We start from the raw sequence: 23,277 nt of genomic DNA, 5'->3' as shown, positions 1-23,277 counted from the left end.
CATCAGCCCCTCACCCAGGCTGGCCAGGCACCCAAGCGGGACCCCCACCCTGATCCAGATCACCCTTCAGGGCAAACCAGCCGGCCCCCACCAGTGCACCAGGCCTCTATCCTATATAGTAAAAGGGTAATATGCAAACTGACCCTAACAGCAGAAAGACTGGGAATGACTGGTCACTATGACACACACTGACCACCAGGGGGCAGACGCTCAATGCAGAAGCTGCCCTCTGGTGGTCAGGGTGCTCTCACAGTGGAGAGCTCTGCTCAGCCACAAGCCAGGCTGATGGTTGCCAGTACAGTGGTGGTGGTGGGAGCCTCTCCTGCCTCCTCAGCAGCGCTAAGGATGTCCAACTGCAGCTTAGATCTGCTCCCTGCTCACAAGTGGGCATCCCCCGAGGGCTGCCAGCCTGCCAGAGGGATGTCTGATTGCAAGCTTAGGCCCAATCCCCTGGGGAGCAGGCCTAAGCCAGCAAGTGGTCACCCCCGAGGGGTGTCAGACTGCGAGAGGGCACAGGCCAGGCTGAGGGACCCCAAGCCCCCAATTGCACAAATTTTTGTGCACTGGGCCTCTAGTTTATGTACAGTCATAGAAAATATAGCAAAAATGTTAATGGTTCTCTCTCGAATGTGAAATTGTGTTTTTCTTTTTATTTATTTTTCTATATTTTACAAGATTACGATATTTTACGAGATTACTCTGAACACATATCACTTTTTTTTTTTTACATATTACTTTTATAATCTGGAAATGTCAAAAATTACAATTTCCACAGCAATATCAGTATCCAGATATACTTGGCTATTTTATTTTGGTACAGATTTGCTTATCCTGAGCAAATGCTTATCTCCCTCCCCCCATGAGTAGGACAGTGGCAGGTAATCCTAGCAAATAGTATCTTCCACTAAACTAGGATAATTTTCTCTTTCCCTTATGATAGCCGTTTGGGAAAATTCTCTCCTGAATCAGCACATGATCTCAGCACTATCAAATGTCATCCCATCAAGTGAGTGACAGAAGACATTTGCCAATGACTGTAGTTAGACTCTACTTTATTTCTTCTTTTTTCCCCAAAACATTTCTTCATTAATTTTGTTTAGAGTTACTTTCTTATTCATTATTCCCTCTCCAGTGTATCTGAGAGTTGTTTCTATATTGTGCTGTATAGCTACATAACTTACACATTTTTTACCTTGCATTTTCTTCATGTAACATTTATTTCATTCTTTTGTATAGTTTATACTTTGGTTCCTGTCTTGACTATTAATATCAATGAATTTTCTCTTAAAAGAGACCTTTGTGTTTAAGGTGAATTTAAGACACGGGGGGTTTAGAATAGGTTGACACTGACAAGCTGATGGGCTTTGAAGATTTATTTTTCAGATGATATTATCACAATTCGTAAACATTAAATAGTGTTTGTAAACTGGGCTTCATTTAAGACTCCTGCCCCTTCTATCTTAACTGTTTTTGCTATTCTGATAATTTAGAAAAGTGAAATGATGTAACTAAACACATTAATGAAATTCATAATGCTTGCTTTTCCCCCCTCCCCACCCTCCTCCTCCTGTTCTAAATGAAATTAAGCTAAATTCATTATCAGTAAAAACTTGCCTCAGCAAAAATAATTTTATAAATTGAATAAAGGTTCCTACAAATTTTGTCTATAAGAGAAGAATCCTATATGATCTAAAATGACCACTCATATAATTTTTCTTTTTTTTCTATTATACAAATTTTATATAAATATTCTCCTGCTGTACAAAATTTTTTACCAGTACAGTTAATTGCATGTTCCCTTGATCATTCCTCCTATCCTACTCCCTTTCCTAAAAGTAACACTGGTCAGTAGTCATACTCTATTTTCCATGATCATGCTCTACAGCAAAAGGACAATAGCACTTAGAGAATGGCAAGGATGAAGTGAAGAGACTACTAAAATACAGTGCCAAGGTTTGTTTTAGAAAACACCAAAGCTAGCCACATCCAAGGTTCCTCATCCAGGAATGAAGGGATCCCTTGAACTGGGATCTTGGCTTTATTTAAAAAGAAATTTCAAGGAAAATGTCTTGTTTTCTAGAAATTATACAAGTTACTAAACATGATAAACTCATCCCCATCCCTCCACACCCCATGAAGTACTACAAGGGTACAGAAAATAAAATTTAAAAAAATACATAAAAACTCGTAGTTATATTAAAGGGTAAAATCATTCATTTTATAACCTAAGTCAGTTGGAAAACTGAAAAAAGTAACTTAAGTACTAAACCTATGAAATATTATCAACATGAATGTTTGCATTTGTTTCATATAAAATACAGAGTAAAAAAATTAACAAAAAGGACACTAATTTATGTATAACATACTTATTTATGTTTAACTGGTTAAAAAACTCTATAGACTAAACCAAAACTAAAAATAATTAGATACATTCATTATGTTGGCCTAATTTTCAAAACAGAAGTTACAGAAGTATTCTTTTTTTAAAAAAAATATTTTATTGATTTTTTACAGAGAGGAAGGGAGAGGGATAGAGAGTTAGAAACATCGATGAGCAAGAAACATCAGTCAGCTGCCTCCTGCACGCCCCCTACTGGGGATGTGCCTGCAGCCAAGGTACATGCCCTTGACCAGAATCGAACCTGGGACCCCTTGAGTCACAGGCTGACGCTCTATTATCCACTGAGCCAAACCGGTTAGGGCCAGAAGTATTCTTAATATAAAAAAGTACCAATTGTATAGCAAGATGTTTAAGTCAAGGAACAGAAACTAGGGTGGGTGTTAGAAAAATCTCACTAACAGCTTGACTTTATTTCCCAATCATATGCTTCCCAGCATGTCCTAAGAGCGTAATCACTAGAAAAAGAATGTTGAGCTCATGTATCTAATTTTATTTCCACCCAAAATAAGTCAATCTCTGAATTAAAATGAAAAAAAAAAGATGGACAGTTACTATGAATTACTGAACTTTTACTGATAAAGTATAAATAATTAAGAGCCTCTTTTGCATGAGGGTAGTACGAACACTGTGAAAAAGTCTGACTCTTCATGATGTACTGTGCTACCAAACCTATCTGTAGATTATGAGTGGGTCTTGACCCATTTTTAATTTCATGCACAAAATTGAGGTTTATTGATTTCTGTTGCCAATGGCTTCCTTAAAAGTACATATAACAATGTCTTTTTTTAAATTAATTTTAGAGAGAGGAAAGGAGAGACAGAGAGATCAATGTGAGAGAGAAACATTGATCGGCTGCCCCTCTGACCAGGTAGCTCAGCTGGTTGGAGCACTGTCCCATTCTCCAAATAAGGTTGCAGATTCAATTCCCAGTAAGGGCACATACCTAGGTTGGGAGTTCAACCCCTGGTCAGGGCGCATACCAGAGGCAATGGATCAATGTCTGTCTCTCTCTCTCTCTCTCTCTCTCTCTCTCTCTCTCTCTCTCTCTCCTCTTCCCTCCTTACCTTCTCTCTAAAATCAATGAACATATCCTCAGGATTTTAATAATATTATTAAAAATAAAATCAGTTTAGAAAGAAAAGCAAGAGGATGGGTTAAGCACTTATGCTCTGACTTTAAATTTTTACATGTTAGGTGATATGAGAGGCAGCAGTGAAAACGAAAAGCACTGGCAGAAATAGGGAAGTTCAAAATTGAAGTATTTTCCCCCCAACAAGATGAAACTCATTTTATATACAGTGACCTTGAAATGATAAACACCAAAATGCCTAAGTGGAGAGATGATTCTGTACTCAGGAGAACAGAGGGCTGGATAAATACTTGGGAGTCATCAGTATATGGATGGCAAGGGGTACAGAAAAAGAAGGACATGGGGGAGGAAAAAGTATGTCAGTTCCTGACAAAGTCAATAGAGGTGAAGGGTCAGAGAGGTAGGAGATTATCTAGGAGAGTGAATCCAAGAAAGCAGTAACCAGTGGATATGACCTTAATATTGTTGTTGGTCCTGAGCAGAAAAATTCAAGCACATCAGACTAACTAGGGTTACTGAGAGGATAGAACGGGGAAAAATGGCCACACAAAGCAACAAAAATAGAAAAAAAGTAGGTTGGCAGCTAAAGTGACAGCAAAAGCAAAAATAAAGGAATAAATAAAGGTATTTTCAAACTGGTAAGTCTTAAGTGCAGATAATCCGATGTGGAGCTTGACAATGAAGGGAAGGTAATAAGGAGACGACAGTACGATATGTAATAATACTACTAATCAGAACATCTATTGAACTTCTACCTGGTGCCAATTACTCTGGGAGACACATATTAAATTAAATTTGAAGTTGACTTGGTTTTCAAGAAAAAAATCTTGAACTGAAAGTTTTCAATATGTAGTTCATGGGACAGGAAACAAAAATTTAATTATATAGTAGATTTTCTAATTTTACTGAATTAGGAAGACTGTATAAATCCAAAACAGACAAAAATAGTCTTTTGGCACATTGGTCACACATTATAAAGGCTTTGAAAGTTTGGTTTCTGGCTTAAGATATGAGTTCATATAATGATTATTTGTGACTCTACATATGGAAAAAGGCAAGAACACTCAGAAAAGTCAAGTTTGGATTTTGGATTAGGCAGACACCCACGGATAGGTAAAAATTCCCTTACTTCTCCCCTGAGGCCTTTATGTTGGCATTTCTCATTAGCATCTTCATTAGAAAAGTTGGGTCAGAAAGAAGCAGAGTTCACATTTTTTTATTCTGCTACTGATTAATAAATAGCTCCAGTAAACTGCCATTTGCCAGAGAAATTAAAAAATAAAAACTAGGAGTTGTAATTACTTACAGATTTTAATTATCCATGTTCTTACTAGTCTGTACCTCATTACCAATGAGTAAATCAGAGTTAATTCAATAGGCAATGAACTCTACATATTACCACTTCTGATAAGTTGTCTTGTGCTTCAGAAAATTGAAAACGATCACTAAAATGAAAAGTTTTAATTATTTCTAGATGTCAATTATCCATGTCATCTTAGTCTAGTGTCTCATTACCATGGATAATACTTATTCTATTCCAATACCTGTATTGGAATAGAATAAGTAATGTATCTTCTAATGCAAAGTTATTGTGTTTTTAAAAAATATATTGTTATTGATTTCAGAAAGGAAAGGAGAGGGCGAGAAAGATAGAAATATCAATGATGAGAGAGAATCATTGATAGCTGCCTCCTGCATGCCCCCTACTGGGGATGGAGCCTGCAACCTGAGCATGTGTTCTGACCTGGAATCAAACCAGTGACCTCTTGGTTCATGGGTAGATGCTTAACCATTGAGCTACATGGGCTAGGCTACTAATGCAAAGTTTTAATCCACTGTTCTTTTTCAGTGAACTTATGTTTGACCATTACAAACAACTTGGTCTGTACCAACCATGCTCCAAGATGCCTTTTATTTATAGCAAAATTTCAACAATTTAGACTTCCTATGCTAATCAAACATCTGGATTTAACAAAACTTAAGGTTTAACATATACCTTACCATCACCACTAAGTAATGAAGGATAAGCAAATCAAGAAGAAATTTTGACTGACAACAAAACTACAATTATAAGAAATCAAATATTCAAGGACTAGAGGCCTGGTGCACGAATTCGTGCACCAGTGGGGTCCCTTGGCCTGGCCTGCGGGATCAAGCCAAAACCAGCTCTCCGACATCCCCCAAGGGGTCCCAGATTGCGAGAGGGTGCAGGCCAGGCTGACGGACCCCCACCGGTCCACAATCAGGGCTGGGGAGGGACGCAAGAGGTTGGCCAGCCAGGGAGGGACCACAGGAGGGACAGTGTCCGGCCCATCTCACTCAGTCCCAGTAGGCTGGACCCCAGTAGCAAGCTAACCTACCATTCGGAGGGTCTGCCCCCTGGTGGTCAGTGCACGTCATAGCGAGTGGTTGAGCGGCCCTTAGCATATCACTCTATTACGCTTTGATTGATTAAATGGACACCGGACACTTAGCATATTGGGCTTTTATTATATAGGACAGCCCATTTAGCCTAAAAGTAACAAAATCTTAGTTCAAACTGGCTATTTAAATTCACATCCTCAAATGATCCAGTAGGGAAAACCAACATGTAGACAGATACAAATCACAAAATATTGTCTATCATTAAAAACTTTGTACTTTGAAACATCTGGTTAACTTTAGAAACTGTCCAAGATTATATCAGTAACTATATCCATTTCTTCAGATTGAGAAAACTTTTGTAGATTGTTTTATCTTCTATCCTTCAACTATTTTTAGCAATAACTGTGAAAGTCTATGACTTTTTTGCATTTCCTAATAAGCTCAAAAATAATGTAATTGAAGTAACCCCCATTTCACTACCCCAAAGAGAAAAAATATTAGTGATGATCTCCTCACTTCTGCATCATGTTTGGGGAAATCCCAGTGTATGTAATAAATGCAGTCTTCCAACATGAACATTAACTTCCAAAAAGAAGTCTCTCTGGGCCCTGGCCGGGAAACTCAGTTGGTTAGAGCATCATCTTAATAGACCAAGGTTGCAGGTTCGATCCCTAGTCAGCGCACATACAAGAATCAACCAATGATGGATAAATAAATAAAATAATAAAAATCAATGTTTTCCCCTCTATCTCTCTCCTTCTCTCCATCGCCACCCCCCCCAAATAAATAAATAAATAAATAAATAAATAAATAAAAAGAAGTCTCTCTGGCCTCTTCATCAATCCCTCAATAAATCATTCTCCCCCATCCTATCACAGTCTACCCGGTAAAAATCTCTGGTGAATGTCCCACATCAGAACAAATCAATGAATCTAACCATTTATAGCTTTTACCTATTTAAAACTGAGATAAGCAGGGAAATCCAACATACAAGTAACATGTTAAGAAATCCCATCCATGAGATGGCAACTGCTACCAGTGTTTTTACACTCAACCTCCTGTATGTACTGGTGCAGCATCAGGAAATGATGCCCCAGTAACATGGTCACATGCAATGCGTACTGTTCTCACTGCAACACTGACCAATTTTCTGTATTTTTAATGTTTGGAAATACCCCTTTTTGTGTCATTTCCCAATCAGAAACTGAGGTTTGTCTTTTCTATTTTATTTGTAAAATGAAGTTACTTAACATAGCATTTACTGAAAATGAATTAAATCTCTATATGAAAAAGTTTAAGATATCCTGGCTACTAAGCAACTTATAAAATACTATTTTAAATTATTCCATGTAATTTCCCACCCTACCAGCATTATGCAAAACAGTCCTTTAAAATACCAGGTCTCCTAGCTAACAAAATCTCACATCTTTGAAAAAGCAATTTGCGTTTTCAAGATGATGACGATGTTGATGACAATTTCACTCATTTAATTTTACTGGTGTAATAATATTTATATCGTAAGTCATTCAAACTTACCTTTAATAGTATAATATGCAGTTAAATATTATCTTTAAAATACTTTCAAAACTAGAAATTTATGCTGAAAAAATACTGCTTTCTCATTGCAGTATGATCTCTGCAGGCCATAAAACCATCATTTTATAAAAGACAACTATTTATATCACATATAGAATACACATTTCTTGATCTGTTCACCAACATCACAGCCATCACATAGTAAAATATATTCATTTTTTACATTTAAAATATATTCTCCTAAATCAGAAATGGAATACTGAATTTCATAGCTCACATACCTGAACCTCGCTTGTCCTCTGTTTAAGAGTATCTTCTTTCTCCTTAAGGTCCTGTTCCACATTATTCTTTTCCCTAGAAGACCAGCAAACAATGCAAGAATATTTGAGAACATCAGCTACAGCCGGTATGGTTATCCAGCCTCCTAATCCTGAATCGCTTTTTAAATACATAGTGAAACATTCAATTTTTAAATGATGGGCAGATTTTTCTACCCTCTTTTAATTATTTATGGAACAGAAATAAATATAAGCTCTGTTTGTTAAAAAAAAAAATCGCTTCCTCACTAAAATGTGGTGAAAAGAGAATAGATTTAAAAAGGAAGAGAAAAATAATCAATGAAACACTCAGGTTTCACTGATCTCACTGTTGCTATGGAAATGCTATCCAATGAAAATTGCTGTAAGGAAAAGGAGGGGTTGCATCAGCTCCGTAAGCTTAACCCTTAAGTACCACTGTTAAATCAAATGAAAATGGCTAATAGAAACAACCAACAATATTAAGGAAAAGGGCATTTACTTTAGTGTTAATGTCCCCTTCAATCACTAGTGTGTAACAATTTTAGAATGAAATATAGAGAAAATGGAAAGAATCGCCAATATATGGGCCATTTGCTCTATAAAATACATCTGCTAAAAAAAGCTATTTTAGATCACTGATCATTGCCAACTGATCAAATTTTTAAAACAATGTATACTAAGTGAAAAATGAATCACAGTAGCATTTATCTTTCTACTCTTCAGATCGAACAAGGTAGGATCCCCTTTTACTTTGGAACATCATTATCTAAATTCGTACATGATAGAAAAAGAAGAAAAAAATTAAAAAATAAATTCGTACATGATCCATCAGAGCTGGATTCTTAATGAATGAATCCTAAGCAATCTTAGATTCAGAATTACAAAATAAAGCTATTTCTTTTGATGTTATAAATTTAACTGCTGTTTGTACTGAAATCACACACACACACACACACACACACACACACACACACACACAGCTCCCTTCACCTTCTTTTCTACAAAATAAGAGAAAAAGCAATAGGATTCTACAGTAATACATTTTTGGAGTGGGCTGGGGGGAAGGTAAAAGAAGGCAACATGAAGAAGGGAGGATGGCATTCAGGAAATCCTCCAGGCTAGTGCTGCCAAGTGTCCCCTTAGAGTTTCATGATGGTATTTCAGTTTCATCCCAGACATAACCCAAACATAAGTGCTGGCTCCATCAAACTGTAGCATAAAGGAAAAATGAGACAATTATACCAAAGAAGATGAAGATACTTAAGGGACAACTGCATGCTACATTTATATTTCTCACCTTCTTGAGGTGAGATTTTAAATGAAGACAAAACTCAACTGTTCTGGATATGTAGGTACAATGTTCTTAAGATTTGTATGGCAGAAAAAAGGCATAAGAATAAAGCTATTTGTATACTGTTACTTTTAAACACTTGAGATGGGCAAGGAGCTCACTAAGCGTTTCTCAGGTGGGTCGCAATGTGGGTCACGATGTCTCGGAGATTTTAAACAGACCCTTCTCATACGAATCATTGTGGCAGCCCATTTCTCCCTTACCTCAATCTACTTGTTATGCAAAGGTCATACCCCACTACCAAACCTTACAAAATTAGGCAAAGTTGAAAAATAGAAAAACACAGGAAGAAAAATCTAAATATACCCCACAAATTCTGCAAGCTCAATCTTGGAATTTTTTTCTCTCCTCTGTATATGATGAGCAGAAGAGTGTTTTCAGTTCCGCTGTAGCATGTCAGAGATAAGTCACATGAAAAACTACCCCCCTCCCCATCCCATATCCTCAGAGGCATTCTACACAAGCACAGTATTAATTCAGCTCCTGCTTTCACACAGTAGATAATAAAAATAGAAAACATGACACAGTATCATAGATCAGCATTACACACACAGTTTGGAGGGGAGTGCTCTATCCAAGGAAGATGGCACCTGTGTGTGTTTGTACTCAATCCTTTCTGCTCCGCTGTTAACTGCTTTACTGGCTGTGTCTGCTCAAGTGTATGTGCATGAAATAGGGCTGCAAGAAGGCAGCCACGACACATGAATGGGAGAGCAAAGGAAAGAAGCTTACTTGGTGAAAAAGGAAAACAGAGTACAAAGGACTCTCAGCTCTAACAAGCAAACACAGTTTATGTTTGGGTAAACTGAAGGAAGCTTAGAAAACACAAATTTCTCTTCATAATTCTGGGTGTGGGAAGGGTGGGGAACAAGGCAATATCTACAAACATATTTTGAGAACCATTCCCAACTAAATAAGATATGGGAATCTTTAGGCATTAATTTCTCTTAGTACTGAAATCAAATTTAACTTTTGATCTACTTTTATCTAGTAAAATCCTGGTCTCATAATTCCTTTTTACCATAAAAACCAAGTAGTATAACATACACTATTAAACAAAAAAACTTTAAAGATGATGGATACATAACCAATGCAAAGCATTCTGTTTAATATTAGTAATTTAAAATTTTAATTATTTTCAAGATTATGCACAAAAAATGTTTACATGCAGTTTCCTAAGAAGCTCAACATACGTGGATAAGACAGACGTAAGATATATTCCAAATAAAGGTATGTGAGCATCTTGCTTAGAGCAGCGGTTGCCAACCTTTCGGACCTCACAGACCACCAGTGGTCTGTGGACCACCGGTTGGCGACCACTGGCTTAGAGCATCACTCATCTTGGATGTCATGACAGGAAAGCTATTACCTTCACCTTAGTAAATTCCAGAAAAGGGAAATGGAATGATCCTACACACCCTCTACCTTTGACTCTCTGGCCCTATTCACTCCAAGATGCTGGTACAACCTGAGGAATCCAAGAACACCAAAGCCATAAAGAAAGGCCAAGGATAGAGCTCCCTGGTGTTCCAAAGGTTGCCTGTTCTGATTCTGTAGAAACTAGTATCTGAACCAGCAAGGAAAGCAAAGCCCAAGCTAGGCTTTCAAAAGTATAAAGTTGATAACCACATAATCCTACTATGAAACAGTCAAAAGCCATTCACAAAGACAGTCGGGCTCAGGACCTTGACTTCAAGCAACTCACTTCCATTCACCCAGTCTCTGTTTATGGGGAGAAGGGAGTGAGCCATCTGCCATAACTTTTATGTAATACCAACATTTTAAGAGAAACAGTATCAAATCACCTTCAAAGTCCTTTCCATATACAGTTTTATGTCTTTCTTCCTAAACATAAGCATCTATTATTTTCCAACTGGAAAACAATAAAAACTAGAAACCAGTTAAAAACTAGAAAGTTGTGAAACACTGAAGGTATATTTTTCAATCTAAGACTCATTTATAAAAATCCTTTAGTGCACACTTAACCTGAAATAGCTCAATTATCAATAAATTTCTCTAGCAACCAAACATAGAAAAGCATGCTACTCTCATTATGTAGTTTTCAGTGATGCATGAGGGTCTATGGAATCAAGTAAAATGGGCTAAAACTGACAGTTGGATTCTAATCTGACTCTGCTGTGAAATAAGCTTATTGACTCAATTCAGGTCACATAAACTTTTATTTTTTTATTTTTCATTATGCAGACACTAATATCTCTACCATCTTAAGATATGCAAGGCAAAATGTACAAGATGACATGTAATTAGGAAAAAAGTAGGCTTTGAGCCTATGCTTTGGCTTTTTACTTATAGTAAAATTATTTCTAGTTTTAAATATCAATAGAGTAATTTTTAAATTTGTTAAAAGGAATTATGAGTTACAAAAAAGCTTAGAAAATGATCTGTGACACAATTGTAGAATATGTAATCACTGAAATCTCTATCCCATAATCTTGCCTAAATATTCAAAATAATCCAAGGACTCTCTACTGTGAGCAACTCATTATATGGTTTCAAAGCATAACATCTGGCTGTGAAAACCAGTGGGGATTCTGTCCACCAGGGAGAATCCGGAGTTGCTAGAAACCCAGGTGCCCTCTTAAAGGGCCAGCCCACTCACAGTGGGCTCTGATAGAGGGAGGGGGCAGATCAGAGAGGAATGAAGTTAAGTGAGGACTGGGTTGTTTAACTCCAAGGAAAGATCTGAAGGGACAGCCACCAGGTACCTGTGCTAAGTCCCTCTTCCACTCCGTCAATAGATGCCATCTTCCCTGAATAGAGCACTCCCCTCCAAACTGAATCAGCCTGGAGAAATGCAATAGCCTCACCCTCCCACACAGCCCTTTATGTGAAACTGAATTAAATTGCCTCCTTATTACCAAATGTACATTACAGCCTTGTGCTTCTATTACTCAATCAGTAACACCATTCCTGAGGTAGTCATGATTAAGACCTTCTAGTATCAGTACCACAGATCTTTACAGGGCCAGAAACAGACTAGACTGGATTATATAAACAAAAGAGCTCCAGATTCAATATTATAAGCAATGTTTTCTCCAGAGATAATAGTTTCTAAAGGTACTTGAACTGAACTAAACAAAAAACATTAAAAATTTTCAAACTATATTCCTTAAATATGTATTTTTTAGATCAGCTCTCAAACATAATTGAGGTAGAGATCTATATATAGTATTTAGGAATATAGATCCTGGATATATAGTTCCTGTCTTTCTTCAACTATTCAGCTACTTCAACTAATGTTTGCTGAGCACCTATTCAGTAAATACTGTGTCTAAGTGCAGAGCTGGGTGTTAGGGATGATGATGATACTAACATGTATTGACAATTTACCATGTTCCAAGAACTGTACTAGGCATTTTACATGGTATTATTTGTATTTCCATTTTACTTTGTACAACTGAAGCACAAATAATTAACTAAGAAACTTGTCTAAGTCATGCCAGGAATCAAACCGGGCAATGTGGTTAGGAAGCCCATGCTCTGAAATACTACACTGTATTGCTTTATTACAAACTAGAGGCCTAATACACGAAATTCGTACACTGGTAGGGTCCCTAGTAGCTGCTGGCCGGGGCCTCCCTCTCTTCCCCCAGCTGGCCCGGCACCCTGGTCGAACTCCCAGGTAACTCCCCGTTGAGGGGACAATTTGCATACTATGCTTTTATTATATAGAATAAGAGACATTCTGTGTTATCACACAGAGCTCAGAGTCTCCTGTACAAAGAAATAGAACCCAGTATTTCTACATGTTCTGAGAAAAGGAGATTGAGTGCTCCTAGTTGAGGTGGATATCAGGGGAGGCTTCTTAGAAAAGACTTGCCCATTCCTCAACTGGAACACTAAGATAAAACTACTTACCCTTCAGCAACATTCAAGGATTAAATAAGAGAATTATATAAAGCAGGCAGAGCACAATGCCTAATAATAATTATTATTATTACCTATCCTGTTTACTGGCCCAAGACCAGGATAACAAACCAGCTTGACAGGATGTAGCTTTTACTTCCTGATGTTTTTGCTAGAAGGACAGAGACAGGAAGGAAGAAGCTGGTTGAAGACAAACAAATATTAACTCCTGCCTCAGCATAATTCACCACCACCACTCTAAGTGACTGAAGCAATTTCTCAGTACGTTTTGCATTTTCACTTCCAAGAACTTCTCTATTTAGCCACTTTACTTTCGGAGCAAGGGTTCTTGAAAATGGTTTCATGGAGAGTTTTCAAGGGTCTGGAAACTCTTGAAATAAGTACAAAATGGTATACATAGATACACCTTTTTTTTCCCTGGGTACAGTTTACTAGTCTTCAACAGATTCTCAAAGGAGCTGCTTGAAAAACAGGTACCCAAAATTTGAAAAATCAGCCCACTAACCTCATGTCCCTGTGAGGATTAAAAATCCTTTTGTCAATAAAATTTTCTACTATAGTCTTCAAAATAAGCTATTACTGAGCAACTCTTTTGCCTTATTTCATCATTTAACATATGGCCTCTAGTCTGCCGTAAACTTTGTGGGAATTAAGTCTGGGAAATCCTATCTAATAAAAGAGAAACATGGTAATTAGCGTATGACCACTACCCTTCCCATTGGCTAATCAGGGTGATATGCAAATTAACTGCCAGCCAAGATGGCGGCCAGCAGCCAGGCAGCTTAAACTGAACATGAGGCTTGCTTGCTTCAGTGACGGAGGATTGCAACGTTCCCTGCATGCCTTGCCAGCCTCTGAGCCTGCAGTTTAAGAAACACTGTAACATATAGAAGCTAAACAAAACCCCAGAAACCAGCTTTCAGCCGGCTGGGATCTCAGAGCTGGAGTTGATACAGAGTTTCGATTATAGAACCGAAACAAACCAGATACCTGCTTTCAGCGGAGGCCTAAGAGCTGGAGCCAAGCCTCAGAGCTAAAGCTGGCCCAGAATAAAAAAGAAAAAAGAAAAAAAGGAGCAGTTGGGAGCTTCAGTCCCAGCCTGAAAACAGCCCTCAGCCCCTCACCCAGACTGGCCAGGCACCCCAGTGGGGACCCCCACCCTGAAGGGTGTGTGACCAGGTGCAAACAGCCATCATCCCCTCATCCAGGCTGGCCAGGCACCCCAGTGGGGACCCCCACACTGATCCAGGACACCCTTCAGGGCAAACCAGCCAGCCCCCACCCATGCAACAGGCCTCTATTCTATATAGTAAAAGGGTAATATGCCTCCCAGCACCGGGATCAGCGGAGCCACGAGGCCTCCCGGCACCAGGATCAGCGTGACGGGGGCAGCGCCCAAACCCCCTGATCACCCTGCAGCTCTGTGTGTGACAGGGGGCGGGGCCACAACCTCCCTATCTTCCCTGCTCTGTTCCTGACAGGGGAAGGCGCCCCAACTCCCTGATCGGCCCTGCTCTGTGCCTGATAGGGGGGAGCTCCCCAACCCCCTGATCGCCCTGCGGCTCTGTGTGTGACAGGGTGCGGCGCCCCAACCCCCCCACCCCACGGGCCCTGCTCTGTGTGTGACAGGGTAGAGCCATAACCTCCCCATCGGCCCTGCCCTGAGTGTGAGAGTGGTGGCGCCCCAACCCCCTGATCGGCCCTGCTCTGTGGGTGATAAGAGGGTGGCGCCCCAACCCCCCTCTCCCCCACGGGCCCTGCTCTGTGTGTGATGGGGTAGAGGCATAACCTCCCCATTGGCCCTGCCTTGAGTGTGACAGTGGTGGCGCCCCAACCCCCGCTCAGCCCTGCTCTGTGGGTGATAGAGGGCGGCACCCCAACCCCCTGATCTGCCCTGCTCTGTGTGTGACAGGGGGCGGTGCCCCAACTCCCCTGTCGGCCCTACTCTGTGAGTGACAGCGGGGAGCTCCTCAACCCCCTGATGGGCCCTGCTCTGTGCGTGACAGGGGGGAGCTCCCCAACCCCCTGATCGGCCCTGCTCTGTGCGTGACAGGGGGGAGATCACCAACCCCTGATGGGCCCTGCTCTGTGCGTGACAGGGGGGAGCTCCCAACCCCCTGATCGGCCCTGCTCTGTGTGTGACAGGGGGCAGCACCCCAATCCCCTGATTGGCCCTGCTCTGTGTGTGACAGGGTAGAGCCATAACCTCCCCATCGGCCCTGCCCTGAGTGTGAGAGTGGTGGCGCCCCAACCCCCTGATTGGCCCTGCTCTGTGGGTGATAAGAGGGTGGCGCCCCAACCCCCCTCTCCCCCACGGGCCCTGCTCTGTGTGTGATGGGGTAGAGGCATAACCTCCCCATTGGCCCTGCCTTGAGTGTGACAGTGGCGGCGCCCCAACCCCCGATCAGCCCTGCTCTGTGGGTGATAGAGGGCGGCGCCCCAACCCCCTGATCTGCCCTGCTCTGTGTGTGACAGGGGGCGGTGCCCCAACTCCCCTGTCGGCCCTACTCTGTGAGTGACAGCGGGGAGCTCCTCAACCCCCTGATGGGCCCTACTCTGTGAGTGACAGCGGGGAGCTCCTCAACCCCCTGATGGGCCCTGCTCTGTGCGTGACAGGGGGGAGCTCCCCAACCCCCTGATCGGCCCTGCTCTGTGCGTGACAGGGGGGAGCTCCCAACCCCCTGATCGGCCCTGCTCTGTGTGTGACAGGGGGCAGCACCCCAATCCCCTGATTGGCCCTGCTCTGTGCGTGACAGGGGGTGGCGCCGCAACCTCCCCATCGACCCTGCCTTGAGTGTGACAGGGTACGGTGCCCCAACCCCCCAATCGGCCCTACCCTGAGCGTGACTGAGGGTGGCATCGCAACCTCCCAATCCGCCCTGCTCTGTGCATGACAGGGGGCGGCGCCCCAACTCCCCAATCAGCCCTGCTCTGAGCCCGACCAGGGGCTGCACCTAGGGATTAGGCCTGCCCTCTGCCACCCGGGAGCAGGCCTAAGCCAGCAGGGCGTTATCTCCCGAGGGGTCCCAGGCTGCGAGAGGGCACAGGTCGTGCTGAGGGACCCCCTCCCCCCCGAGTGCACAAATTTTTGTGCACCGGGCCTCTAGTATTCTAATATTTATAACATACTCTGACTTATTCAACTAACTAACCTATACTGAAATTCTATGGTTTCAGGCAATGAGTGCATTCATTTTTAAACCTATCCAAATGAATAAGACACAGCTCTTGACCTAAAGGAGTTTAAATTTTTTTAAAAGGCATATTTAAAAACAGACCATAATAAAATGCAGTGAATAAAAGTCTCTAGAAATAGACAGGAAAGAGCAACTAGCAATCAACCTTTCAGGGAAGGTTTGACAAAGGAGATGGTATTTAAACTGAAATTTGAAGCATTAGTGAAAGTTTATAAAGCAAAAGGTATCTCAGGCAAAGGCGAACAGCAGAATCAGAGGCAAAGAGAATAAAAGTAGTGGCATGTTGAGGTGAGAAGTAATAAGCCCACCCACCATTTGGCTGGAGAAGGGGGATGAAACTAAACAGTAGATTAGAGCACTATGCTGAACACTGAGAGTACAAGAGCAAACATACTGTGACTGCTCCCAAGATACTTACAGTGTTATCAGTGTTTACTACCAGGGATGGCTAAGCCAGAAGAATGGTCAGTGAGCCAAGGGAACACCAGGAAAGAAGAGCCTTTATGCCATACTCAGAAAAGTGAACTGGATCCAGTAGGAATGGGGAGTCACTAAGGGATCTGAGTTGTACTTTATACATCAACTAGAGGCCCAGTGCACGAATTCGTGCACCAGTGGGGTCCCTTGGCCTGGCCTGCGGATTGGACCAAAACTGGCAGCTCTCTGACATCCCCTGAAGGGTCCCAGATTGCGAGAGGGTGCAGGCCAGGCTGATGGACCCCACCGGTGCACGGTCAGGGCCGGGAGGGATGCGGGAGGTTGGCCGGTTGGGGAGGGACTGCAGGAGGGCTCCAGGGCGTGTCTGGCCCATCTCACTCAGTCCCGATTGGCCAGACCCCAGCAGCAAGCTAACCTGCCAGTTGGAGCGTCTGCCCTCTGGTGGTCAGTGAATATCATAGTGACTGGTTGACTTTCTGGCCCCTGGTGGTCAGTGCACGTCATAGCTACTGGTCGACTGCCCCCTGGTGGTCAGTGCACGTCATAGCGAGTGGTTGAGCAGCCTTAGCATATCATTACGCTTTGATTGAACAGCCAACAGGTCGACCAGACACTTAGCATATTAGGCTTTTATTATATAGGACGGAGGTAGGATGGTCAAGAAACCCAAAGCAGAGAGTCAATTAGGAGGTTATAAGAGTGGTCCAGATAAGAGATAAAGGCTAAAACTAAGAAACAGAAAAAAATATGGGCAGATTTCGACAAAATTGAGTCACTTATTTTTTCATCTATTACATAAGCTAAGCAATACAATTGTGAACAAGCAAATAGTCCCTATGCTTAAAAGTAGTCTAGTGAGAAATCCAAACAAAATAGGCAATTATAATAAAGTACAGTAAGTATAAGACCAAGTGCAATAGGCTGTTACATAAAATTTGACAGGTGCAGGTTTGGGACATAAAGTTGAGAGGGCTTCCTCTTCTGGAGGAAATGATGTCTAAGGCGAGATTTGAAGGATGAGGAAGAGTTAATTAGGCAAAGGAAATGGGAAGGTAGGAATAATTTCAAGAAACATTTCAAGATAGAAGAATAGGAGGAGAGGAAGAAAAATCTCAAGTTTGTCTCAAGTTTGTAGCTTGAGTGACTAGATGAACAGTGATGTCACTGAGAAAGGGAAATAAAAGAGATAAAGACAGTGGTCAGAGAAAGATTAGAAAGTCATATCCTACTGGATATTCAGATGAAAACACTGGTTGGCAATAAAAAATATAAAAGTTGAGCTCAGGTGAGAGATCTAGGTATTTGATATGATTATTACATTATTATCTTTGCTTTTCCTTTTTTTAAGTTAAAAGTATCATACTAATTTAACTTGATTAACATACTTAAATGCCTACGTACAAAAGTTGAAGGAATTAGTGACCTAAACAAACAGTTATAAAAGAGAATTTTAACAATCATAATTTTAGCTGGGTAGATGAGTCTCATTATGACATTACTGGAGTTGACAGATGATGGAAGTTTAGCTACACTGTAGATCTCACCTAAATAAAAACCTAGGGAAAGTATTTTCACAAATGTCAAATCATGTATTATACATTTATAAAACATGACTACAACTTAAAACCTAAAAAGGTTTTGGAGTTCTATGATTTTCTTACTAAGACAGTCGCAAAAGGTTAGGTATGTTTTTTATGTTAGCTGGGATTCACTAAGCAATACTGCCACTAGTACAACTTAACATTAGGGTTACTATAAGTTAGGGAAAGCTCAGTTGACCAAAATGTAATTAATAACTGCAAATGTTTGCACTGGCAAGAACATTTTACGTATGATGCTCTACTTCCTATTAAAACACACAATAGAACATTTCATATGTTAAATAACTTCTCTTGAAGTCAAGCAAGTCTTAGAATACTGGTGTCTATTTTCATAGGCATGAGACACATAGAAGACAAGCATTTTCAAATCTAGATACTATTTAATATATATATATATATATATATATATATATATATATATATATATTACCTAGGAGGCACACAAAAAAATGTTAATGGGCCATTTATGGACCACATGATCATGAAAAGTCTACACACCATTACAGACTCAGTGATTAAACTTTTACTTCTATTCTGAACCACAGTAAAAACTTTTTAAATCTTAATGAGAGGCAGACTAATAGGAAGAATACAGAAGTAAAACTTATACAACCAGCACGATTGATGATTTGATGTGTGAATTTGGATTGGATTTTTTTTTTCACGAGTAAGAAAGAAAGTGGGACTTTTTGATATTCAAGGGGTTTTTTCTTTTGCTTTATTTTTTACTTCCGATATTAGAGGCTTATGTAACAGGCAAAGGCAATTTTTTAGCAGGAAATAAGAATTTGGTAGAAGGCAGGTGCGCTGAAAACAATGACATTTCAGAAGGTACCCAGACTGTTTACAGTATGTCGAGTCATATTGTTCAAATAGGCTGATCACTGAAATTAATAGTGATTTAAAATTATACTGTCTTTTGCAGACATTTACCTCCCCAGAATGCATTTTTCCATCTTGCAGAATTTTCATGTGGGGATACCCTCTCCTCTACTTCATATGGTATCAGTGGCAAATTACCACCTACCACTCCCAGGACAGAGTTCATGAAAAATCAAATATATACATCCTTCACCCGATTGTTTCAGGGGTAGGCACGGCATTAAGCTAGTCCAATCAGGTTGAATCTTACAACTTTTCCAGGAACTGCCAGAAGAGAGGCACTCCACTAGATTTGAAATTATAAGTACATGAGGCTAAGTATGCTATAGCCCCCTTGACAACATAATGGGAAAATCCATCTGAGAATGGATCAAACCCAGTGTAAGTGGAAACAAAAAATGGAGAGAGCAGCTCTAGCCGGTTTGGCTCAGGGGATAGAGCATCGGCCTGAGGACTGAAGGGTCCCAGTTTGATTCCGGTCAAGTGCATATACCGGGGTTGTGGGCTCAATCTCCAGGGGGGTGGTGGAGGCGGGGGCGGCGGGGGGGGGGGGGGGGGGGTCGGGTCGGTGGGGTGCAGGAGGCAGCCAGTCAGTGATTTTCTCTCATCATTGATGATTCTCTCTCTCCCTCTCCCTTCCTCTCTCTGAAATCAATAAAAATATATTTAAAAAAAAAATGGGGAGAGCAAGAGAACTGATTATATTATTTGAACCCAAGTATAAAGCTATGCTTTAAGCTATCACTACTTCTAAGAGGTCTTAGTTTCAAAAGTCAACAAATTCACTCTCACTTAAGTTAGACTGGGTTGGTTCTTTCTTGCAAATGAAAAAAAAATCACAACTAAGTTTCTTTACAACAATCTCAATGTTCAAATGGATGAGAAAAGATCATTGCCAAGTTCTTGCCATATAATCCAGATAAATTATTTAACACCCTATGTCTCAACACCATCAATAAAATAAAATATCAGTCATTATCTGCATCAAAGTGTTGTGAAGGTAAGGAAAAGTAGAGTTTTTGCAAACACAGTGATATTTAAATACAATGCCTTATAGATGGAAAAATGGCCTCACTTCAAAAAAAGTAATTTTAGGAGGTCATTTTTATAATGAATATTGCCATAAACTTTCCAGGGAATACAGAAATTAAGAAAATCAATAATACTTGCTATATTTATTTATTTTGTTTTGTTTTAAAATATATTTTTATTGATTTCAGAGAGGGAGGAAGGAGAGAGAGAAGGAGAGAGAGAGAGAGGGAGGGAGGGAGAAAGGAAGGAGAAAAAAAGAGAGACATAATTTATGTAGTCATCTGTAATTTTACTTTACATACCTTTGTAGGTCAACTAGTTCATTGTTAAGGGTATCTAGCTCCTTAATAGCAGAGAAATCTGCAACAGGACTTGATCCTATGATGTTCTAAAAACAAAAAGTTTACATTTATACATTATTACTATAAAATTATATATGGCAAAGCATTTAAAATGTTAAAAAGCACTACATGCATATAGAGTATTACATTTTTTATGGTATTACTAACAATTTTAACTCATTTAAGAACACCACATCCAATGCAATTTTAAACACACACACAATTATATACTAAGACATTTTCCCTTAAATTCTCTAACCTATTGTTCTATATTATGTATCTTCACTTCAGATCCCAATGCCTTTGTCATTTGATTCTAGCCTGTCCAGTACCTTGCAATACAACAGATATCAGATTTATATTTTTAAAATCTTTTAAAAAATATTTTATTGATTTTTCACAGAGAGGAAGGGAGAGGGACAGAGAGTTAGAAACATCGATGAGAGAGAAACATCAATCAGCTGCCCCCTGCACCCCGCCCCCCCCCCCCCCCCCCCACTGAGGATATGCCCACAACCAAGTTACACGCCCCTGACTGGAATCGAACCTGGGACCCTTGAGTCCGCAGGCCAATGCTCTATCCACTGAGCCAAACCGGTTAGGGCTAAAATCTTTTTAAAAATAGATTTTTATTGATTTCAGAAAGGAAGGGAGAGGGAAAGAGAGAGAGAAATATCAATGATGAGAGAGAATCATTGATCGGCTGCCCCCTGCACACCCCCTACTGGGGATCGAGCCCGCAACCCGGGCATGTGCCCTTGACCAGAAATGAACCTGGGACCCTTCAGTCTACAGGTGGATGCTCTATCCACTGAACCAAACCGGCTAGGGCAGATATCAGATTTATAAAGTACTTCCTCCACTAAAGTATATGTTTCTTGTGGAGATGAATGCTGATTTATTTGTAATTGTATCATCTGGCACAGAGTTAGTGCACACATTTTTATTGAGTATTAAAATTATAATGGTGGTAATTTTATTTAATTCAACAAATACTTGCTTTTGTTAAATACTTTAGTGTCTACCTTAATTAAAGTAAAACATACTGCTCAGGCATGTTCCATAGTAAATATTAAACTATCTTCATATAAGGCAGCCTTTCCATATGGTTCTCTTTCAATAATGAAGGTGTCAAAATTGGTCTGTGAATGGTACTTGCAGTTAGAAAATCTAGCTGGATTTATTTTTGGCTCTGCTATGATCTTCACTGAGAAGTAATTTCTGCCCTGCCCACCTTAAAAATTAAATGAAATAAATATTACATGTGAAGTCACTCTATAAACTTTATATTTTATAAATGTAAGCTATTCTTATAATTAACTTCATCAATAGAAGCTGTTCTTAAAAGATGGATGGCCTCCCAATGAGCTACTTCCACCTTGGCTCAATCTTCTTTGTGAAATGACTTTCACACCTCTTCCATCATTGTAACTCAAAAAGAGTGACTCACATGTGATAGTCATTCACTGTTAAAAATACCATCAAATAAGAAGAGTGAGACAAACAATTTCAACCTCAAACAAGTTAGAAGGTGATACCACAGATGACTACAGAGGAAGATTAGTGTACTGTAGTTGGTACACAGTTTGTGTCACTCCTCAATCGCTGACACAAAAATTAAACTCCCATACTACAGCAATAAAATGACATACAACTAGGAAGCATGGAGAAAGTCCAGCTAACAGTATATGAAGTATAAGGGCATATAAAGAAAAATGTAACATGTCACCTTCTTTCAATATATTTTCTCTCACCCTGTTTTGTACAATACACAAAAATTCCACTTTGGTGATTTTAAGTAGATTAGAGAGTTTAGGGAAGGCAAGTAAAATGCACACAAGGACCAAATGATCACCTGGGACAAAAGCATGCTGTTTAGGTATTTTCTCTGCAACAACTTTGCTGCATAAAAAACCTCTAACTTCAAAATGTATCTTGTAAACCAAAAACTGCAATGCTAAAAAGACATAAAGTAAAGCTCTAACCTTGAGAGAGTAAAAAAACTGACAGTACAAGAAAGGCAAAAAGTAGAGTGCTGCAGAATGGAAAACATAGTCCAAACTAGAAAAAATACAGAAAGGAAAGCAACATTCATAAAAGGATTAGTCACAGCTGAAAAAAAAAATGCAATTCTAAAAAAATAATCAGATTATTAAGAGGAGATTATTTGAAAGACAAAAACAAATGTGAGTTTTAATTTTTAAGGTTAAAAATTTTGGTTAATAGATAAGAAACAGTAACAAAATCCCATTTTGATGACATAAACAGACAAGGGTGTCTATGCTCCAGTGAATGGACTTCAAACAAATCTGTTATATTAAAAACTCTGTAGAGCAGATACAACTTGAAGTGTTTACTAATGTTATAGAGACTTCAATGAACAACATAATTTGCTTCAGCAAATTCTGTCATATCTGTAATTTGTGTTGGGGAGAGATTAAGTGGATATAAAATGAAGGCAGCAAGGGGAGAAAAACCGTCTATGTAAGGAAAAGAAAGGGTGAAACAAATAATCATTCCAGAACTGAGATAGTTATAGCAGAGGGCATCAGTACAGGTTTGTAACCTTTAGCTTTACAGGTGGCATCATTTTTAGCCTTCTCCACAACTTAGGGAACCCATGTCCTACATCATATGAAATGTCCAAAAATTCATAAAATATTCCCCCCCCAAAAACTCACAAAGCAGATAATCAAATACTTATTTTATTTAAAAATAAGAATAAAAACTCTGAGAACAAACTTTTGTACCTGGTGGCTATACATTTCCATTTAGATGACTTAGAAAATACCCAATTTTGACTTTAATGAGATTTGTTTAAATGAGATTTTTCAACCTACATGACAAAATGAATGCA

At 39.9% G+C, this 23,277-nt stretch overlaps 1 protein-coding gene across 1 annotated transcript in view; it reads right to left on the bottom strand.

Annotated features, from left to right (window-relative positions):
- EPS15 (epidermal growth factor receptor pathway substrate 15) overlaps positions 1–23,277 on the bottom strand; it is a 121,049-nt gene that overhangs the window by 48,382 nt on the left and 49,390 nt on the right. Inside the window, exons 12-13 of the mRNA XM_081087156.1 lie at positions 20,382–20,467; positions 7,673–7,745 (exon numbers count right to left, since the gene is read on the bottom strand). Of these exons, the coding sequence (XP_080943282.1) occupies positions 7,673–7,745; positions 20,382–20,467 (159 nt within the window). The remainder of the gene's footprint in view (positions 1–7,672; positions 7,746–20,381; positions 20,468–23,277) is intronic.

Source organism: Myotis nattereri (assembly GCF_964212035.1).
Source record: "Myotis nattereri genome assembly, chromosome: 3".
Taxonomy (NCBI): Eukaryota; Metazoa; Chordata; class Mammalia; order Chiroptera; family Vespertilionidae; genus Myotis; species Myotis nattereri.
This window is presented reverse-complemented; position numbering and strand designations above follow the sequence as displayed.